At 59.8% G+C, this 20,705-nt stretch overlaps 1 protein-coding gene across 1 annotated transcript in view; it reads left to right on the top strand.

Annotated features, from left to right (window-relative positions):
- PRIMA1 (proline rich membrane anchor 1) overlaps nucleotides 1-19,484 on the top strand; it is a 46,004-nt gene extending 26,520 nt beyond the window's left edge. The window contains exons 5-6 of the mRNA XM_004681596.2: nucleotides 9,204-9,333; nucleotides 16,618-19,484. Coding sequence (XP_004681653.1) covers nucleotides 9,204-9,333; nucleotides 16,618-16,720 — 233 coding nt within the window. The 3' untranslated portion in view covers nucleotides 16,721-19,484. The remainder of the gene's footprint in view (nucleotides 1-9,203; nucleotides 9,334-16,617) is intronic.
- Nucleotides 19,485-20,705: the final 1,221 nt, after the last annotated feature.

The raw sequence follows: 20,705 nt of genomic DNA on the forward strand, positions 1-20,705 counted from the left end.
CCCGGGGGGCCTCCTCTCCCTGAGCCTTACCTGCCTCTGTAAATGGAGACAGAGGGCCTGTGTCTCCCCAGGCCCAGGGAGGCTGCACCCAGCTTAGGTGCTGTTACACCTGCGTATGGGCATCCGTATACTTTTTTCCTTTTTTAAAGATTTATTTATTTATGCATACAAAACTGGGGTACAGGCCAGAGGTGCAGGGACAGTGAGAGGATTCAGCAGAGAGAGAGCCGGGAGCAGAAGAGGCTGATTGGTGAAGTACACTGCTGAGGGGAGCAGCAGGCGGGTCAGGAGAGGTCTGCCATGCCATGTGGGTCACCTCCAGGGTGGGGATCGTCTCTTAGCTTCCTAGCGCTGTGCTTTAACCCGCTGCGCCACCAGGGAGGGCCCACCGTATACTTTCATCAGGCTCACGGGAACTTTCCTTTCCTAGGAAGCTATTCTTCCTACAGTCTTCTGGAAACTCAGGCACGCACGTGTCTACGGCATTTGACCAATCCCTCACAGCACTAGTGAAGGCTCAGAGACCGCCGGCAGTCCCGTCCCAGGCCTGGCATTTGTGCAGACAGAGGCGGTGGCGGTGATGAGCATGTGGGCACGGTGAGGTCCGTGTCTTCTCGCAACGGGAGGTTGTCCCACGTTCCCCTTATGGATTCCAGGCGTCTGGGGTCTGGCCTGCTCTCTGCCAGAACAGCCGAGGCCCCAAGGGCGTCCTGTCCTGAAAGAGCGGCTCCTCCTTTGCGCTCCAGTGGCCCTCAGGGAGAACCATAAGGCCGGGCCTTTACCTGGGGAAGGTGGCAAAGTCCTGCCAGGCGGGCCAGGGAGCAGCGAGTGCCCACCCCTGATGCCGCCTTCTTCCCCGGGTAAAAACAAGGCAGCACCATAGTGCCTGCGCCTTGTCCAGGCTTCTACGCCGCTGTTGCCAGGGTCAGAGAAGGCCAAAGGCTCCCGTTTCTGGAAGAGGTGTTGGCCTTTCGGCGAGTGAATGGGCTTCTTGTTTTCAGATTTCCAGTGAACTGGACCATGGGTGGCAGAGATGCATTGTTTCCCGCATCGCCACAGGGAATGACCGCTGCCTTGGAAAAGAAAGCGTTTGCCTTTTCTTGGCCACTGCTCTGGGCAGTTCCGCCGCGCGGCCTCCGAGCAGCTGCCAGGCACTGTGGGGGCCTCTGGCAGCATCTGAGGCCTCAGGTTAACTCCCACTGCAGGGGTCGGGCAGTGCACAGTGGGAGGCAAGTCAGCTCTGCACAGCTGCTGGGCCTGAGCAGGCCTCAGCCCTGCGCCTAGCCGAGGAGCCTGGGAAGGGCCCTGGGGCCCTCCCAGCACCCTGGTTTCCCACCTGGAGATTTTGCTCCCCGGGAAGCATTTGATCAGCACAGTTAGGCGAGAGGTGCCCCTGGATCTGGTGGGTAGGTGTGGGGGAGGCTCAGGATGGCCCTATACAAACGCACACCGGCCCCAAGTGCCAGCCGTGCTCTCCGTCAAGGTCCCAGCCCTCGCTGGCATTTGAAGTCCAGCTTGGAGGCGTGACTTGCAGGAGCTCAGGGGTTTTCCTGGACAATCTGAGGCCAGGGCATGTGGTCTTGGTGGTCCAGAAAGAGAAGGAAATGCCCAGGCAGGAGCCAGTTGCCAAGTTGAGAACTTTGAGTCCCGAGGACAGCCCGGGTCACTGGAGCTGCCCACGGCAGGTTCTTGGGGCCGCGGGCCTGGCTGGCTCCCGCAGAGAGACTGCTGCTCCCGGGGGTGGAGCCTCCTTGGGCTCTGTCTGTGTCTCGGAGACACCGGTCACAGCTGTCCCATGTGCCAGGGCATGCGCCAGCGGGTAGTAGGTCACCTGACACGTTCCTGGCTCCTCCGAGGGCTGTACCGGAGGGCACCCCTCTGGTTCCCAGCCCCCTGCCCGCCGGGCAGCTGCCGCCCTGGGTGTGGCCACGTCGCTAGCAGCTCTGTGACTGGCTCCTGGGCTCCTCACCACCCCGTTTACTTCCTGATAAAGTGGCACTAACAATGCCCGCCTTGCCCATTTCTGGGGGAGAGGATCGGTGGATGAGACACAAACCCCGGCCAGAGGAGCTTGGAGAACAGCACTGTGGGCTCCTTGTGCGGGCCATGCCGTTTGCTGCCCATGAGAATCGGAACTCCCTTCCACGGCCTTCCAGAGGGAGCAGAGCCGCTGCCCTCATCACCTGGGGCCAGCGCCTTCCAGCCAGCTTTCTGGACTGTCCGCAGTCCAGCTCTGTGCTGTCCCTGTGGCCCTTCACAGCTTGTGGCCGCTGACCACTTACAATGCGGCCAGTACAGGTGAGGAACTGGGCTTTACGTTTGATTTTTTTTTTTTTTTCCCAGTAACTGAAGTGGTCATGTGTGACTATATCCGAGTATATATGGGGCTTTGTTTTTCTCTTTAATACTATCACTGTGTCCCCAAACCAGACACGTCAGGTTTCTTCCCTTGTCAACATAGACATTAAGTTGACAGGGATCTTTGAGGTAGGCCTTCAGCTCTGCTCAGTGAACTAGCAGCTTGGGGCTCATGGAAGGAATCATCTGGAACAGAGGAATCTCACAGGAAGGGAAGGCCATCTCCAGGTGACACCGTAGAAGACAGGCCTGGATCTTCCGGCAGCAAAGTGACCACATCTGTGAACTCCATCCCCACAGCTGGAGACCAGGATTTTCAAAGAGGCTGTTTCCAGGGAGGCTGGAAGTCACAGATGAGGTAGGACAGGGAGGGCGAGAAAGCCAGGAGACAACTGAGTGGCTGGCCTGACCCCACAGAGAGTAATGCTACTGAAGTGATGCTTCACATCTGTCCCCAGCCGGCGGCAGGGGCTGAACATGGCGCTTGGCACCTGTCCATCATTGGTCGAGAATGCTCAGCAGGTTCGGGGGCAGTCTGAGGGGGGCCTTGGGGTGGCAGTAAAGGTTCTCAGCCTGTGCTCGGCCTTCCAGCAGCCCCAGAGTGGTCTTTCACAGAAGCCTCAGTGCCCAGAAAGTCAGGGTGGAGCTACAGGTGGGAATCAACCTCCGTTTAGTCATCACTTGATGGCATGGTCAAGCAAGCAAATGCCTAAAATGGCCCAGAACAGGCAGTGGGGGGAGGGACCAGCGGTTCTCGTGTGCTTCAAACCACCAGGAGAGAAGAGGGTCAGGCCCGCTCGGGCCACTGCAGCTGGGGATAAACTTTCTTCAAATTGGGAATCAGGAGGCAGCCTGAAGCCTGGCACAGTGTGGCAGGCTGTCCTGGCCTAGGAGCCACTGCAGACACAGATTTGCCTTTGGAGAGCCACTGACACGTTCTTGTGGCAACTCTGCCCTTTATCCATTTCCCAAAGCCGACAGGACAACACTTGGTGCACCCTACCAAACCTCCGGGCTACCCGTCAACCAAGGAGGTGCTTATGAGAAAGTAGCCATGACATTATGTGAGCTAGTGTGTTCCAATGAAACTTTATTTACAAAAACACGTGGTGGGCCAGACTTGACCTGGAGGCCAGAGTTTGTCAACCATTGGTCCAAGGGGCTCCCAAGTTTCTCTTCAAAATGATCGCAGCTGTTTAGACTGGACAGGTTCTACCTGACTGGGTGTTGACGAAGGTCCAGCATTGCCAGTGCCCTCCAGCACAGAAGAAAGCTCTCCACCACTGGTATCATTAGATGCTGGCTCTGCAGAGCACGGACTTTGCCTTCCCAAGGCCATGAGCTGCACAGACAAGATGAGCTCATAACTGGCAGTCAACCACCGCTGGTTCTGTGTTCAGAGCAGATTATGTTTCTTGCACAGTTTCCCGTTGTTTGTATGGGAGGCTCATGCACAGTCCAGTGTCTTGGTAAGGCCAGAACCACAGAGGCCGTTACCTGGTGGTCACCGAGGGAGTGACAAGAGCTCCCTGTTTGCTCTGCCAACCCGGCCTGTCCCAGTGCAGTGAGGGGCTCTCAGCTGATATGGATCAAGACAGTGAACCAGACTTTGGACCATGAGAAGTGAAGGCAACAGACCTGGGCTCCAGCGGTCACCTCCCCACAGAGCACCAGCTTGTCCCTTCTCTGTGCCGTCACAGTCCTGTTCTAAGACTGAGAGTTTGGACCTTGTGGGTAACAGTGTAGCCTAGGTGGGAACAGAGGTCTTGGCAGAAGGCTTGGCAGCTCCGGGAAGGGCCTGCAGGGCAGGGACGGGGAAGGGGGGACTGTGGACGCTAATCGAGAGCCGTGCTATTGAGAAACAAGCCTTGTCTTAAGGACCCAACAAAGAAGCCTGTTTTGGAGGAGAACAAGGGAGACGTGTTCTCAGTTGCCACCAGAAGCATAATGAATCACAGCAGGCAGCGTCCTGCTGTTCTCTGCGCGTACCCAGGCCTCCACCCAGCTCTTTCCCTGGCATCAAGAATAGCTGTGGCTGCCCCCTCTGTAGAGACTTAAACCCAATTCATAATTTCCTTTCCTAATTAGACATGGGAATGATGGAGACAGTTATTAATAATATATTGAGTCTTTTTTTAAAATGCCCCCTCAGGAGCTGAGCCTGAGAACAGTGTTGTTGATGGTAGCCAGCCACACTGCCACCACGCTGGCTCCGGGCCCAGGACACCAGCAGACATGAATAAGTCAGAGGAGCGAGTGTCTGTGGAGCGTGGGCCACAGACTAGGGGTCACAGATGGAGAGACCTGGAACCCCTCTCCAGGACTTCAGACCCCAGCAGGGGGAGCCTCAGGAGCAAGGGCCCAAGCCCCCAGTTCTTTTCCTTGCCAGCGTGGACAGGACCTTCCCCTGTGGCTGCTTTCTCTCCCGTACCCTGCGGGTCACAGCTTAAATGTCACCTCCTCAGAGGCTTTCCTGACGCTCGGGGTGATGCTGGCTCCCCTTCCACAGCCTCCTCTCTCATGTCATCCTGTCTTGGTCTCTCCAAAGCATTTCTTCAGCGACCTGTAGTTACGCCTGGATTCCTGCTTGCTTGTTTTTTCTGTGTGTAGCAGGTACAGTGGCCAAGCAGAAGTCTGTTGCCCGGTGTGTGTAGAAGTCCACACGATTGCACGCCAGGTTTTGAGAGTACGGCCTCTCCCTGGCCGGGGACTGAACCTGTGCCGCAGTGGCTGTGGACAGCTTCACAGTGCTGTGCTTCAACCCGCTGCACCACCAGGGAGGGCCCAGCTGCTCCCACCATAAAGGCCTAAGTCCTTCCCCTGGCCTCCAGACCCTGAGGCGTCTCGTCACCGCCGTCTTCCCTGTTCCCTTTCTACTGGCCTCAGCAGCCTCTTTGCTGCGCCTCGGACATGCCAGGCCCCACATGCCAGGCCCCACATGCCAGGCCCCACATGCCAGGCCCACGCAGACCTCAGGACCTTTGCTTTGGCTCCTCCCCAGGTACCAGCGTGACGAACTCCCTGCTCCAGTCTCTTCTTAAATGTCACTCTTTGAGACTGACCCTGGCACCCAACTTGACTTTGCCCTCACCCTGCACCCCACCCTCAGCCCTACCAGCTGCTCTGTTTGCAGGTAAAAAAAAAAAAAAAGATGTAGCTGGGTCCATGAGGAAATGACCTACCTGTTCCCCTGCCTCTCCCTTAAGAGGCAGGAGACAATTCCAGAGGCCCCCAACAGCCCTGTCCTGTCATGTCCCCGGCCAGAACTGTATGACGTGCCCACCTCTGGATGAATGAGGGACATAGGCCTGAAGCCACCAGTCCTGGCTGAAAACCCACCTGGGCTGGCTCCATCCCCCCAAAGCTGGGGGGGGCCTGGGGGACGCAGGAGGAGACCACAGTCCTCCTTGGGAGAAGGGCAGGGTGGACCCGCCGTGAGCCCTGAGTGTCTAGTCATATCTTCATCCTTGGAAGAGTTTCTGTTGCTGTGCCCCAGCTAAGATGGGAAAACTCAGTTTGAAACAGAAAGACCAAATGATCTTTCCCAGGGACAGAATCTGGAATTAAACTCCAGGGCTTCTGACTCAAAGTCGGTGTGGATAATGTTCCTGATGAGCTGGGGGGTGGGAGGTCCCGGGAGGTGGAGCCGGGCACAGAGAACCAGGCAAGCGCCAGCGGGCCTGGAGTCGTGGAGAGGCCACGGGGAGCGGCGGGCAGACGTGGGGTGCGAGGGCCCAGCCGCGGGCTGGGTGGGGCGCCGCAGGCGGGGTCAGGGCAGTGGCTGAGAAGAGGCGGCAGGGACAGAGAGGATGCTGGGAGCACTGGGACAGCAGCAGGCAGGACCTCCGAGCAGGAGGCCTCCGTGGTGTCCGGCCCAGTCCGTCCTGGTGGTTTCGGGCCCCGGAGCCCTGGCACAGTCCGGCTGGCACACTGAGCCCTGTCTCCTGGCAAAACGCCCCCCGGAGACTGCCCAGGGCTCTGGGTGGGCTTCCATCCACAGAGGAGGAGAGAACCCGGGCTCAGCCACCCCCGCAACCCGGAGGCTGGAGCCGGAGAGGCTCCTGGCTGGAGAGGCGGTGGGGGATCCAGCAGCACTAGTGGGGTGGTGGCAAGAGACATCGCTCCCAAAGCAGGCCCCTCCCAGCGCTGCCTTCTGGTCCACTGCCCTGCAGCCCGGGCCAGAGGCCAGTGACTCCCACTTAGGCCGCTCTCTCCCTTCACTGTTCAGTGCAGGCTGAGAGTCGCTGGGCACTTGGGGTCTCTGTGCTGCCCCGAAGCCTGAGGCAGACCCGGCATGGGAGGACCACCCAAACTGAGGGAGCCCTTACCACGTGGAGCCACTGCAAAGGAGACCTCTCTAGATCTAGAAACGGGGCTTATTTCAGAGGTTTGCATTAAATGCCAAGGTCTGAGCTTGCGTTTCTGGCTTGAAAGTCCGGCCGCGACTTTCTGGCACCTTCAGGGCAGGACAGGCAGAAACGGCCCCACACCCACACGTGGACGCCCTGGCACGGGCCTCCCGGCAGATGCCCCGTGCCCATGAATGGCTAGCAGTGGCCTGAGTCCGCCCTTGTGTGGGAGACAATGGGCTGTGTGTGGGGGAGGCTCAGCTCTGGCCCCCAGCCCCTCCTCCTCCAGGCTCTGTCAAGCGGCCGAACAGTGAAAGCGAGGGGCAGCCAACCGATGACCGGCCTCCGGGGAGCCCCTTCTGGGGGTCCGCGGGCAGATGATGAAGCTGAGGGAGCTGAGGCCTGGTCAGCTCAGCCTCTGCACTGAGGCGCCTCCAGTCCGAGGGGCACTGAAACTGGGCCCCCGGAGGGCTTCTGAGCCAGATAAAAGCCGGTGACCCCCTTTCTAGGAATCTCTGCTCCCCGACGTCGCTCCCACCTTAAGACCCTGCCTGCCTGTTTTGCCCTCTGACAGCCTGTGATTGGGGCTAGTCCCCGACAGGTGATTTTTTTTTTTTTAAGATTTTCTCTTTACTTATTTATGCATACAAGAAATGGGTGTAGGCAAGAGGTGTGAGAGTGAGAGGATTCACCAGAGAGAGTGGGGAGCAGACAGGAAGCTTAAATGGCCCTGCAGTGGCTGGGAGAGGAGAGGTCTGAGCCATGTGGGTCACCTCCCTGGGGGCCAACTCAGGCCGCAGTGGCTGCCACGGTGCGACTCAGAGGAGCGGGCCAGGAGGCAACACCCCATCAGCTCTGCGTGCCCTGAGTCCTGTTCCCATCCGCACAGGAAGGAAGACGGCTCATGTGGGCAGCAAGGGGGTGCAGCGAGGGCCCGCACTCCCTGAGGGTCACCTGTGCGGGACCTGGTCCCTTGGGGCAGGGCCATGTGACCCCACTGGCCCGTGCTCCCAACGCCAGGCCCAGAGCCGAGATGCCTCATGGCCAGCTCCTGGCCGTGTCCCCCAGGCCCAGCTAGCTTCTGACCTCAGTGTCCCACAGAAGAGGCTGGCTGGGCCCTCCGTGGTGTGGACATTAGCCTGCTGAAGGAGACTGGCCTCTCTTTCGCTCAGGGGCCCTCTACAAGCCTGCACTCTGTGGTGGGGTCTGCCTGAGGCCTGGGGGGCCAGGCTCCCAGGAGCAAGAGCAGAGAGGCCAGCTGCAAGCCGCACCCTCACCTGGCCTGAGTGAGCCCGATAAGTTCACCACCCTTCAGCTTCTGTGTCCAGGCAGGAAGCCACTCAAAGGCTGGTCACGAGTCACCACAGATTTTGCAAGTTAGGAAAACATCTAAGGGTGCCCCCAAAACCCACCACACACCCAGGGGCCTCCGCGTGCCTGGCACTCGGGGTGCACTGGATAAGCAGCGGGAGCAGCGTCTGACCTCTGGAGTGGCCACGCACAGGTCAAGAGGTCAAGCCCTGGATTAATCCTTAGCCACCGCTAAGGACAGGTCACATGCAAACAAGCAACATGCCACCACTCCCTTCTCCTAGGGAAGACAACTTACAGAAACAGGGTGTTTCTGCCCGGCTCGATGGCCCCGGGAAACGTCGGTGCAGGGGCAGCCCTGAAGCCGAGGCGGGGCTGGTTCCCCAGATGCACACAGCGCTGAGTTAGCCATGGACGGGCCACAGGCACACGGGGCTCCAGTCCTGCCTGACCCCTGCTGCGTGGCCTGGGCATCCCACTACAAAGGGGGTGTCCGTGGGCCCCGCCATCGGGCGCCCTTCTGGTACGAGAGAACATTGGCTCATCGGTCGCTCATCACAAGCCCGGAGGAATACAGGGAAGGTGCGTTCTCAGAGGAGAGGACCGCTTTGGCGCAAGCCTCCTGCACCCCTGGGCACCCCACAGCCCCTGGTGGGAGGACTGGGCACCCAAGGGCTCACCGGGCTGAATGCCAGCCCCCCATAACATCCCAAATGGCGGCCGCCCACCCTCAGACCAAGCCCACAGGGAGAGAGCTCGCCTCTGGCAGGACATGAGCGTGAGCGTCTGATGCTGATGGGCTCCCCTTCCTTCCCTGGGAGCCCTGCGCCTCACCCCCCGCCTTCAGAGGAAGCGGATTTAATGCCTCAACTGAGGGAATGAGATGTTCTGTTATTTTTCATGGGAGATTAAACCTGACCCTGCTGTCAGTTAGCTCATGCCAAGGGAGGATGGATGGCCGGGGGCTCGGCTTGACCTCTGCTGGGAGCCCGCTGCCTGGCGGGAAGCCAGCCATGATGTCACCTGCCGCCGGTGGGGGCGGGGCGGGAGGACGGCATTAGAGGCCGGAGCAGCGACCTTTCCCCCACGCCCCGCAGCGAAGGGTGGTGAGGCCACCCTGGTGTCGCCCAGACAGCCCCACTCCCGGCTCTCCCGGGGCTCTCAGGCGGCTCCTGTCTCTTGCAGCTCCCAACTCTACCTCGTGCCCTGCGGAGGAAGCCTGGCGGTCAGGGCTGGTGATCATCGTGGCCGTGTGCTGTGCCTCCCTGGTGTTCCTCACTGTGCTCGTCATCATTTGCTACAAAGCCATAAAAAGGTCAGTGTCCACGGGTGCTCAGCCCTGAGGGCCCCTCCGCCCACCCCATAGCCATAAACACTGTTAAGCGGAGAGAAGCGGAGAGACCACTGTGGCCGGGCGTCTCCCTTCACCCTGATCCAGGTCAACAGGAGTCTGCGAATCATTTGATTCCCTTTTCACGTATCTTTTTCTTTGCTGAAAAAGAGCAAAGACTATTTTAAAGTTGGTCCAGACAGGATGCCCCTGTCATTTTGAGGGAGCTCAGCTCAGCAAGCATTTGTAGAAGCCCAACTGCATGTCAGGCTCAGGGCAGTGACCCCTCCCCAGATCCCGGGGGTGCTCAGTCAAGGCTGAGGACTTGGAAACTCTCCTTGCAGCAGGGGTGAGGGAGCCCCAGAGGGAGACTCAGGGCTGGGTTCCTTTCAAGCTGTGTGATCAGGAGGAAATCGCAGCACCTCTCTGGTCCTGTTTCCCTCACTGTAAAATGGGGAAGGCCAGCAGCCTCGTTTGGTTTTGCAGGCTGGTGAGGTGCCTTGAGTGTATTGCACACCACGTGTATACTCCAAGAGGCTGGCCCAGCGTACGCCCTCCTCAAGCCCCGCTCCAGCTTCCCCTGTTTCAGTAGTCACAGCTGGAGGGAAAAGAACAGCACGGGGAAGGGCAGGTTAAGACACCAGAGGTTCTCAGCCCATGGGACACCTACACTGGGTTTTGAAGGACAAATAGGAGTTTTCCAGTGGGGTCAAGAGCGATCCAAGCTGCAAACTGTCAGCCGCGCTCGCTGTCATTTTGGAACCATCTCCTCACTTTGCCCTTCAAAAAAGCTCACCAGGTGCCAGCCTTCGCAGAGGTGAGGCCTGGGCACAGGTGGGCTGAGGCGGCGCAGACTGCCGCCTGCGTGCTGTCTGTGGGGCAGGCCCTGGTGTGACAGGTGCCTTCTGGAGTGTGCAGCTTGGCAGCTCCGGCCTCCTCCAAAACCCAGCCTCCCTGGCTCCCCTCAGGGGGACCCCAGTGTCAAGACGCAAACAAAAATGTCACCAACAGCCAGATCCTAGGATGGTGGATACATTTCTGAGAAAGCTTTAAAAAAAGTCCCCGAGGCCCAAATTAGGGGATCTGTATTAGCACAACTGTAACTCTTAACATATTTCACTTCACCTTTTAGTCCGTTGTTCTATGTGGTTTTGCTTTAATAATTAATGCGAAAGCAGAAAGAGGAAAGTATCGAATTAAGTCTTAAAGCAAAGCTTGGCCGGACACTCGGGGTGAAGGGCCGTGTCACCAGCAGCTCCGGAGCGTCTGGTGACCTCGGGGAGGGGGGTGGGCCTGAGGCAGCTGCCAGCCCCAACCCCCGGACCTTCAAGCAACCTCTAAAGCAGTGACACAGTAATACGGGGAGCTGGAGTCCTGTGTCCCCACCTGGCCCTGAGACCCCCCCTCGCCATCATTCTCTCAGTCCACCTCCCCCATCGGCCCCATTTTATAGAGGAGGAGGCTCACATAGGTTAAGGGAACAGCCCACGATGGGTCAGAGTTTGAGCCCAAGCCCAGGCCTGACCCCCACTGCCAATCACAGGCCTCGCTGCGCTTGCTTGGGGGTGCCCAGGATAGGGGCCCTGAGAGGCACTGGGGTGTCCCCTGTCCCTCTGAGACCGGAAGGACAGACAGAGAGGCCTCAAGACCCCAGCTGTGCAAGAACTCCCCTGTCCGAGGAGGGAATTGGACTGGCCAATTCCCCAGTAGTTTGGGGGTGCCTCGGGAGTGCCAGGATCTGTGGGTATGGAGACAGGTAGGACCCAAGTTCTGCTTGGCCCCTTGGGAGAGGGAGAAGGAGACAGTAGAAGTTGTCCCTCCCCTCAGTCCGTCCCTGCCCCCACAGACCACTGGGGGCTGCTGGAGCCAGCGTGGTGCCAGCCAACCTCTGCTCTTCTCTCCAGAGTAATGGGGTTTCTTGCTCACGGCCAATTTTTTTTTGGTGAATAATTCATGGAAATACCTTTTCTCTCGTGTAAAAGGGACATTCAGTGATAAACCTGTTTGTTCCTTTTAAACGCTCAGCCTGGGGCTCTAGGAGAGAGTTCCTGCGGGGTCTTGGTGAGTGGCCCCTCCACAGCCTGGAGGGGAGGTCGCAGGGGGGCAGAAAGGGCGACTCTGAGACGCCAGCCCGCACCCCTCACCTCCGCACCCCACTCCGCAGGATGGCCTGAGCCCAGGCGCAAGACCCTGAGTTCCGTCCTAGCCCCAGTTAGCTCAGTGGGTCCCTCTGGGCCTCATTTTCTTGATCTGCAAAACGAGGGTCCTGCAAGCCTCTGACCAGCCCCCGCTCTCCGTCCTGAGCCTCAGGAGGGCCGTGCGTCAGGGTGGACGTGTGATGCTGACCGAGATGCCTGCTGAGGGCCGGTGCCGGCTGGGTCAAAGAGCCCAGTGGTGGGGGCTCCACCCCAGGTCCTGGTGCACCCAGGTGTGCTTTGGAGGAGAGGTGGGTGTTCTTCAGACACCCCAGAAGGACCTCAGCCACCGCGAAGTGGAGTGTGTGAAGGGAGGCCCAGGCTCTGGCTGCACACAGAGGAACATGGGTGCAGGGCCAGAGAGCCCCAGCAACCCCCAGCAAGAGGCCTGGGCACCAGGCCCTGGTGCCCAGGTTGGGGGTGGGCTTTGACCCTGGAGAGAGAGCCTCAGAGATCTGCCGACCCCCAGGGTGAGACGCCCCCCCCCCCGGGGGGCCTTTGCAGCCTCTCCCACAGCTGCGCTCTCGGGGCTCAGAGGAGCCCTTGGAGATCAGGGCGCCTGCCCTCAAGCCCCCTCCAAGCCCCCCACAACCCCGGCTCAGCAGTGACTTGCTCCTTAGTGCCACTGATCTGCTGTGAAGCCACTTGACTGCGTCTCCCTGTGATTTCCTGGGCATTGACCGAAAGACCAACAGGAGACTCCAGAGCAGCGTGGCTGATCCTGGACCCGCCTCCAGGCTAATCGCAGGCACAGTCAGCCACCAGCCCCGGGACCATGTGTCCCCCCGACCCCAGACACACGCCCCACCCCTCCGCACCCCCTCCCCACTGCCACTCACTGAGACCCAGGTGCCTCAGCCGCCGGCCAGCAGGCCAGCCTGGACTCTGCAAGGACCCTTGCCCCAGTCTGCTCCAGCCCTGAGCCCCCACCTGGCCTCAGTGGTTCCTGCAGAGGGGCCCACCCCCTCCCCTGGCTAGGCCCCGCCAGCACGGCCCTGCCCTTCCCGCCCTTCGCCCTGATTGTCCTTCTTGCAGGCTGTGGCTCTCTGTCTGTGCGTTTGCCATGGTCCGGTGGCCGCCCCACGGTTCCGGGGGATCCAGTGTCCTTGGGCCATCCAGGCCCCACAACTTTAGGCACTGCAGTGAAGTGAGCCCACTGCACTGGGGAGGTGGCGGCCTGGAGAGAGCATGGCCTCGGCCTGAGGCTGCCCCCGTAGACCCAGGCCAGGTGGGCCAGGGCTGTGGCTGATGTGCAGCGCCCCTCCCCCCAATCCAGCCAATCACCTGTTTGGACTGACCCCCGGGGCAAGGCCCAGACTGGCCCCCGCAGGTGGGATGGTGCGGAGGGGAGTCTCTGAGGGCCGGACTGTGAATCCGCTCCCCTGCCCAGACCCACATCCTGCCCCCCAGGCCCATTTCACCCAGCCCTGGGGTACCTGGCTCAGAGGAGCCTAGGCCAGCCGTGGTCTTCCTGGACCTCTTGTTGCCAAGAAAGCCTTTTGTGACGGGGGTTGATGAACAGGGTGGTGTGACTGTCCCTCCCTCCTCTGGGATCTGGGACTCAGCTCACTGTCACCGCCCAGAGCTGTTCCCTGACCCTCTGGCTGGGAAAGTCCAGAGAAGGAGTTGTCCTTGGAGTCTGGGTGTCCCCACCAGCACCTGGGGCATCTTGAAGGACACGAGGGTTGAAGGCCTGGCTAGCTGGAGGCCTCCTGCCTCTGGCTCTCAGCCCTGCCTTTGCACCCAGAGAATAAGTGCCAGGCGGGAGCTGTGCCGGGCAGGATGAGTGGGCCGGTGGGGGCAGCTGTTTCACAGTCCGGCCCGCACCATCCCACCTGTGGGGCCAGTCTGGGCCTTGCCCCGGGGGTCAGTCGAAACAGGTGATTGGCTGGACTGGGGGAGGAGGGGCGCTGCACATCAGCCACAGCCCTGGCCCACCTGAGACCCAGCTACTGCCCTGCACCCTCAGTGCCGGCCTCAGTAGCTCACAAAAGCATTTTCTGACTTCTTGACCCAGGCTTGGAGGAGTCTGCCCTCTGCCGGCCTCTCGTCATGGGCTCTGGGGTGTGTGTGTGTGTGTGTGTGTGTGCGCATTGTGGGGTGCTTGCATAGGTGCACGTGTGGGCTTGTGTTTATGCATGTGAACGTGTGTGCGCATGCTTATACAGATGCACACGTGTGTCTGTAGCTGTGGGTGTGCCTCTTTATGGATGTGGTGGGGTGTTGGGGTCAGGAGTGGTCCGTGGGGGTGATGAATGCCTTCGGATGAGGGAGTCTGGGACCTCTAACCCTCCCTTCCATGGAGAACCCAAAACAAGAAAGCAGGGCAGTCCTCGCTTCTCTGGCTCCTCAGAGCTGAGGCCTCCAGCCCCCCCGCAGGCCGCACCTCTGGGTGGAAGCTGTCCATGCGGTCAGCAGGGCCCCCGTGGTGCCTGGGTCCCAGGCCTCACTGCCCCGGCCAGGGATGGGGGGAAGGCCGTGTCTGCGGAGCCCGTGACTACCGTGTGTGTGGCCCTGAGATGAGGACCAGGAGTGGCCCCAGGCCTCAGGCCAGCGCTGGGGGGCAGGTGGCAAGGTAGGAAAACCACCCTCCTCCGCCCACAGCAGGAACCCCGGGCCTGGCCCAGGAGGACCCACTTCCCCTTCTCTTGGTTTTAGGAACCAGGTGGCGTAGGGAGTCTTTGTGGCCATGTCTGGTGGAGAGGCCTTTCTCTGGTCTACCAGCCCTGGCTGGCTCACACACTTGGCCTGGACTGGGTCGTAGCCCGGCTTTCTAGCAATTCCGGAGTCCCCCGGGGAGTGCATTAGGTAGGAATCTGCGGTACGGAGGCGGCTGTGCCCCACTGACCTCCTGAGAGCTAACACTTTCGGACCCTAACTGTCTGCCAGGTGCTCTTCTCAGTACTTGACACACATTAACATATTTAATCCTCCCAACCAGCCTATGGAATAGGCAGCACTATTGTGCCCATTTTACAGGCCAGGAGACTGAGGCCTAGACGTAGTAAGTGGCTTGCCTGAGCTCACTTAGCTAGAAAGTGGTAAGGCTGGGGAAGCCGGGGGCCTGGCAAGTCACTGGTCTCCCTGTGCCTCAGTTTCCCCATGAAACGAACCCAGGCCTAGCTTCTCCACTGTGAGAGGGTGGGCACATCTGTGACCACAGTGCTTTGCACGGAGTATGATGCCCTGAGGCAGGAAGTTGCGGTTTACAGCTAGCCTTCCTAGAAGACCTCAGCGGCCAGGCCTGCCCTTCCAGAGGGGGGCCTGGGACCTAGCCATGTTTGTGAGTTGTTTCTGCTGCAAGACAAGGGAGAACAGCTAATAGATTTGATCTTGGGGTGCTGGTTCCAGCAGGCCCCACCACACAGGCCCTCCCTCCCCTAAACTAAATCATGTGGAACTTAATCCCGTAAGCATCAGCCCGGTGCCAGGGCTTCTCACACGGGGCATGGGGAAGTTCGGGGGACATCTGAGAAGGCACAGGTAATCGATTTCCAGGCTTTCAATGATGGCCACAAACTTTCAATTAGATGACACAACACACCTAATTGAGGCTCAAGTCCATTGTCACTGGAGACACAAGAGGCGCCTGGGCTGTGACCACTGGACATCAGATCCAAGAAGGGACAGCAGTCATGTGGCATGGGTTTGAGCTACATAAAATGTGCAGCCTGCATTAGGAGGCTGTGGCCACATAGGCCAGAGTCCTCTGGAGCCACCAGAGAGGAGCAGGGATTTGATCCAGGCTGGGAAATAGGAGCGGAATTGAGAACCTCAGCTAGTGAGCAAGAGCCTTCTCAGCATGTCCGGCCCAGCTTTCCCGAGCTCCTGTGTGCGTGGGGATGCAGTGGCCTCTGGGACGAGCTTCCGGTGACTTGACCTGAGTCTGCTAACCACAATGCACTAATTTAGTCTAGGTGTTCACCACCACCACTGTTGTCATCACCACCACCCCTCCCGCCACCACCACCACCATTAGCACCGCCAGCCCAAGTATCACCACCTTCCCATCAACACCACCGTCAACCCACCTTCGCCACCAACACTGTCCTCAGCGTCGCCATCATCACCTCCACAACCAATACCCTTCACCCAACAGTGTCACCACCAGTTACTATGGTGGTGAGTTATCACCAGCAGTTCTATGACCATCACCTGTGACCATTAGTTCCAACCTCAGGTCACTCTCGCCACCCCTAGGATCATTCCCACCACCCCCCACCACCATTTCTATTCCCACCAGTTCAGCTCACCATCACTGCTCCTCCCATTATCACCACCCATGTCACCACTACCTCTACCATCACCACCCGTAATCATCACCACCATCACCACCCATGTCACCACCACCACCAACACCCATGTCAGCATCACCACCCATGTCACCATCACCATCCAAGCCATCATCACCACCATCACCACCCGTGTCACCATCACCACCTATATCACCACCACCACCATCACCACCTGTGTCACCATCACCACCCGTGTCACCATCCATGTCACCATTACCACCCATGTCACCATCACCACCTATATCACCACCACCACCATCACCACCTGTGTCACCATCACCACCCGTGTCACCATCCATGTCACCATTACCACCCATGTCACCATCACCACCTATATCACCACCACCAACCATCCCTACCCATGTCACCATCACCATGTCACCACCATCCCCTTCACCACTCCTCTCTTACCACCTGGACCTCCAAATATTCATCTTCACGTCCATTTGCTCACCACTACAGAGCCCAGTCCACCTGAATTATGCCCTGCTGAGCTGACCACTCATTCCAGTTTGTCCACAAGAGTCTCCATGCATACCTATCACCCCTGCTTAATCCACAGCGCCTCTTCACCGACAGCCTTGGCCTGTTTTGCGCGATTCGGTGGTCACTCTAGCTAACTAAGTCTGCATGTGGCTTCCTTGACTCCACTAAGACCCGCAGCCCGGGGCTGCTGGCTCGGAGCAGCCTGCTGGGCTAGCTGGAAGGGCGTCATCCCCGTCTCCCACCCGCCCTTGACAACTAACGGATGTTTGCCTCGCCCGGCCCTCCCCTCCCAGGAAACCGCTGAGAAAAGAGGAGAACGGCACCGGCGTGGCCGAGTACCCCATGACCTCCCCCCAGGGCAACAAAGGGGTGGACGTGAACAACGCTGTGGTGTGAGTGCACAGGCCCTGGACCCGCCGACCCGAGGGGCACCTTGACGGCACAAGTGGACACGGGAAAGCAGGTGGACACGAGTGGACACCAGGCTTGCCGGGACCTCACTGTCTTGCAGGCCCGGAGCCTCCCAAAGAAGAGACCACACCCCTTCCAGCCTGGCCCCCTCAGCCCACCGCAGAGGCAGCCGCGCGCCCAGCCTTCTGCATCTTCCTCTGGGCTCGTGTCTGGTCTGCTGACTATCTTCCAGCTGCTGCTAAAGCCCGAGCTTAGATGAAGACGGGGCGTCAGTTTGCGGGTGGAACGGCACCCCCCTTGAGCCATAAGAAAAATGACCCAGAGGCCACTGTCCTGGCACAGACCCTCTTGTTCCTGGAAATCTACCACCTGCTTCTCCCGACCATGCTGCTCCTGACAAAAGCCATCAGCCCAGCCATGAGACACCCCCTTTCAAAGGTGCTCCCCACACATCTGTCCATCAGCGGCCTGCGATTGCCTTCAGGCTCCAGGGCCTGCCTTCTCCCTCCAGCCCCCACTGAGCCCCGGCGCCCGGCTTCCGACTGTCCCCCACCAGGGGCCAGAGTGGTCTGCAAGTCCTGGCCTGATCAAGCTGAAAGCGAGCCCCCTTTACGTGGAACAACTCACTCACCCTAGGCCAAGGACCCCAGGGACAGAGGCCACACGCCCCTTCTCAGACTCACCCCTACCCCCGGTCCTCAGAGACACCGCATCTGAGCAAGCCAGGCCCAGCCTGTGTCCAACAGAGGCCACCACTTGTGCCGAGCCCATTGTGGGCACTCCAAGCTGGGCCCCCCAACCTAGCGCTGGGTCCTTCCCACCCTGCTGCTCCTCTGGGGCCCTGACCGGGAACTGGGACCCTCTCCACAGAGCCCCTAAGCCTCCCTGCTTCCAGATAGGCAATGGTGATGCCCCCAGAGGCTCTCTGTAAATGTCTTTCCAAGTCTTTTGTTCCAAAGTGCTGAGGCCTCCAGAGTGGGTGTGGGGTGGGTGGACAGGAGAGGTACCGCTGGGCTGCCTCTTAGCCTGTGACCAGCAGTGGCCCCGGGAAGGCCTATGGTTTCGGGGGCATCTCAGCCCCAGCGCTTGGGCCCATTTCACTGTGGGATCGTCATGGCCCGAGGCGCCCTCTCCTCATCCGCAGAGTTGCTCAGAAGGAAGGGCCACTGCTGGCCCGGCGAGGTGGAGCCCAGGTCCGGAACGCGTGGGGAGAGGCCCACTTCCAGAGACTGATGGCTGGAAGCCCCTCCCCTTTGGGCCGATCCCCAAAGCACTCCTGCCAGGAGGGGACCCCCATGTCCACGTGTCTTTGGAGAGCAGAAGGAGAAGCCAGACCTGCCCCCAGGCCCGGGGGGCTGAGGATATCGGGCACACGCTGTGCAAGGGCCGTTTCTTTCTGTTTCCTCCTGCGTGAGGACTGGGTTTGGGTTTCGATTCGCGTTTTGCTCACCCTGTCCCCTGGGCTGGCACAGTGCCACCAGTGGCCTTCCTTGTGGCCATTTTGCCCTCAGTCAAATGAGCACTTTCAGGTGTTCTGGACCGGGGAACGAACTCCCCAAAGAACAGAGCTGGGCGACAACGGGGAGAGGTGGGTCCTGCCCCCCAGCCTCCTGCAGAGACACGACCTGCACCCCGTGACTCGGGACAGGACCCTGGCCTCTGGCATACGCCACCTTGGGGTCAAAGGCGGGGATCCTGGCTAAATTTAGGGTGTGGGTGCTGAGGCAGCCAACCAGGAGGGAGCTCTCCCAGGGAGGCGGGATGCAGCCCATGTTTGCACAAACCCCCAGCTCGCCATCCCTGACCTTGGCTTAAGCTCGGAGACCTGTGCTCACCATGAGCCTGATCTTCCAGCCCAGGGTGACTCTGTGGTGACAGCCCCCCTCCCCCGCCCTGACTCGGGGTGCCCCTTCCTCTCCCCAGCAGTCCTAACATAGCAGAAAGAGTCTCCCAAAATGGGGTTTGTAATAATCCCTTTTCATTCACTGACAACCAAGGGAAGAAGCCAGTTTGTCAAAAAGAATTCTCGGGGAGACAAAGCCCCTCTCCCCCAACCGAGGGTGGAGGCATGTCTCCGGGGCAGTGAGAGGCCCACCTGGCATTTAGTTTGAGACATGAAGGTCCATAAATACCCCACCCCACCCCAGCCTGGCACTTGAGCTTAGAAGTTTTCTTTAGGGAATGTTCCCTGTGGCCCCTAAACACAGACTGTTCTCAAACCAGCCCGAACTTTGAGGTTGAGAATGAAATTCACATTCCTTGTGTCTTTTCAAATAGGTCTTTCCACTGTCTCCTCGTTGAGCCAACTTAGGGTGGCAGAGATGCGCTCCCCGAGTTTCAGGGGTTCCTAAGAAGCTTCTGAGGCCAGTTTTGGAAGAAAGACTAATAGCTGTAAAATTATAGACATATATATATTTAAAGAGATATCTATCTATCTATATATAGTTACTGTACTCTCTGTGCAAAGACGAGACAGCCCGGGGGCAAGAGGCAGCCAGGGCGTGAATGTAACCCCGAGACCTGCCTCCGCGAGGGCCAGTGTCCTCGGAGGGGGCTCCTGTCCCAGCAGTTCTGACCCAAAGGACAAGTGTGCAGGTCGCTCCGTCCTGTCCACCGAGGAGCCACGGGCGTGGGTTTCGTGCTGAGACTTTGCTCCAGAAGCAGGACCCGCAGCACTGCGTATGACTGTCTGCTACTCACGGGGAAGAAAGCATCACGCCTTTTTTATTTTCAATAAAAATATGCTTATAAAGATGGCTGCCTGTGTCAGGTGTGTGGGGATTGGGCCCCCCGGGGTGGGGGACCCTGAGGGCAGGGCTTGGCGAGGCGCCTGCTTTGTGTATATTGGCACCCCGGGCCAGGGCATGTGGGGACCCCCCCACACCCCTCTCTTCATCCGTGCCCGGGCTGGGAAGAGGGTGGGTGACCAATATCCCCAGCTTGCCTGGGGAGGGAGGTTTTAACAAAATGTGGGCCACGTGGGACCTGGCACCCCAACCTGACAAGTGCCCGTAGAGTCCTGGGGAGCAGGAGTGGCCACGCCCCTTCCCGTGTCCGCCTTGAATCCCGGGGGTTTGGGCCACTGGCCCCATTCCAGCTGCCCATGCAGCCAGCAGCAGAAGACTCCAGCACCAGCTGCCTCCTGCCCCGGCCAGGACAAGGCTGGACACAATGGCCAGCAGGTGCTGCTGGGTGGCTGTGGGGTGGGGTTAGCACCTCGGGGTCACGCCTCTGACCAGGGGCACCTCTCAGTTCCCTCTCCCTCCCCTAAAAGCCGCGGTGCGGCATCCGGGGTGTGGAGAAGGTCCAGGAGGCGGGCCGGCAGCTGCTCTCATTCCGAGTGGTGGCCTCCCCTGGCCCCACCTTTGGGTGCCCACTTCCCCTGCCTCCCTTCATGTCTTCTCCGCCCTCTGCCTAAATCAGCTCTCAGGTCGGGACCCCACCAGGGCGGCCCCTGTGTGACAGCCTGGCCCCTCCGGGCACAGTCAGGGCCGCCCACCTGGGCCCCAGGTGCCCCTGTATCTGCCCTTGGCTGGCAGACCCCACCTCTCCCGCACCTCCTGGGGAAGGACATGCCTCCTGGGGTACTCCCAGAGAGCCTGGCTGCAGTTCTGTCATTGAGCCTTCACCCCCAATCCTTGCAGGGCATCTGCGGGCCTTTGCCCAGAGCCCCGGGTTCAGCCTGCCCGACCCTTAAGGCCCAGCTCCCGGCCCTCCAATCTCTCTCCAATCCAGACCCCAATTGCCTGCTAGGAGCCTCACCCACCTGGGCCTTTTCCCCACCTCCTCCATCACCCACTGTCATTCAGAGCTTCCTAGGGGCCTGGGGCCCACGGTGCACCCAGCCAGGGAAGGGAACAGCCCTCCGCAGCCCCTGGAGGCTGGAACTAGACAAGAGTCAATTCCCTTCCCTCCCCAGAGGCAGCTTTCTCATCTGGGAAGTGGGAGGCACCCCTGGCTCAAGGAACTC

Source organism: Condylura cristata, unplaced genomic scaffold (assembly GCF_000260355.1).
Source record: "Condylura cristata isolate star-nosed mole 26May11 unplaced genomic scaffold, ConCri1.0 scaffold00013, whole genome shotgun sequence".
Taxonomy (NCBI): Eukaryota; Metazoa; Chordata; class Mammalia; order Eulipotyphla; family Talpidae; genus Condylura; species Condylura cristata.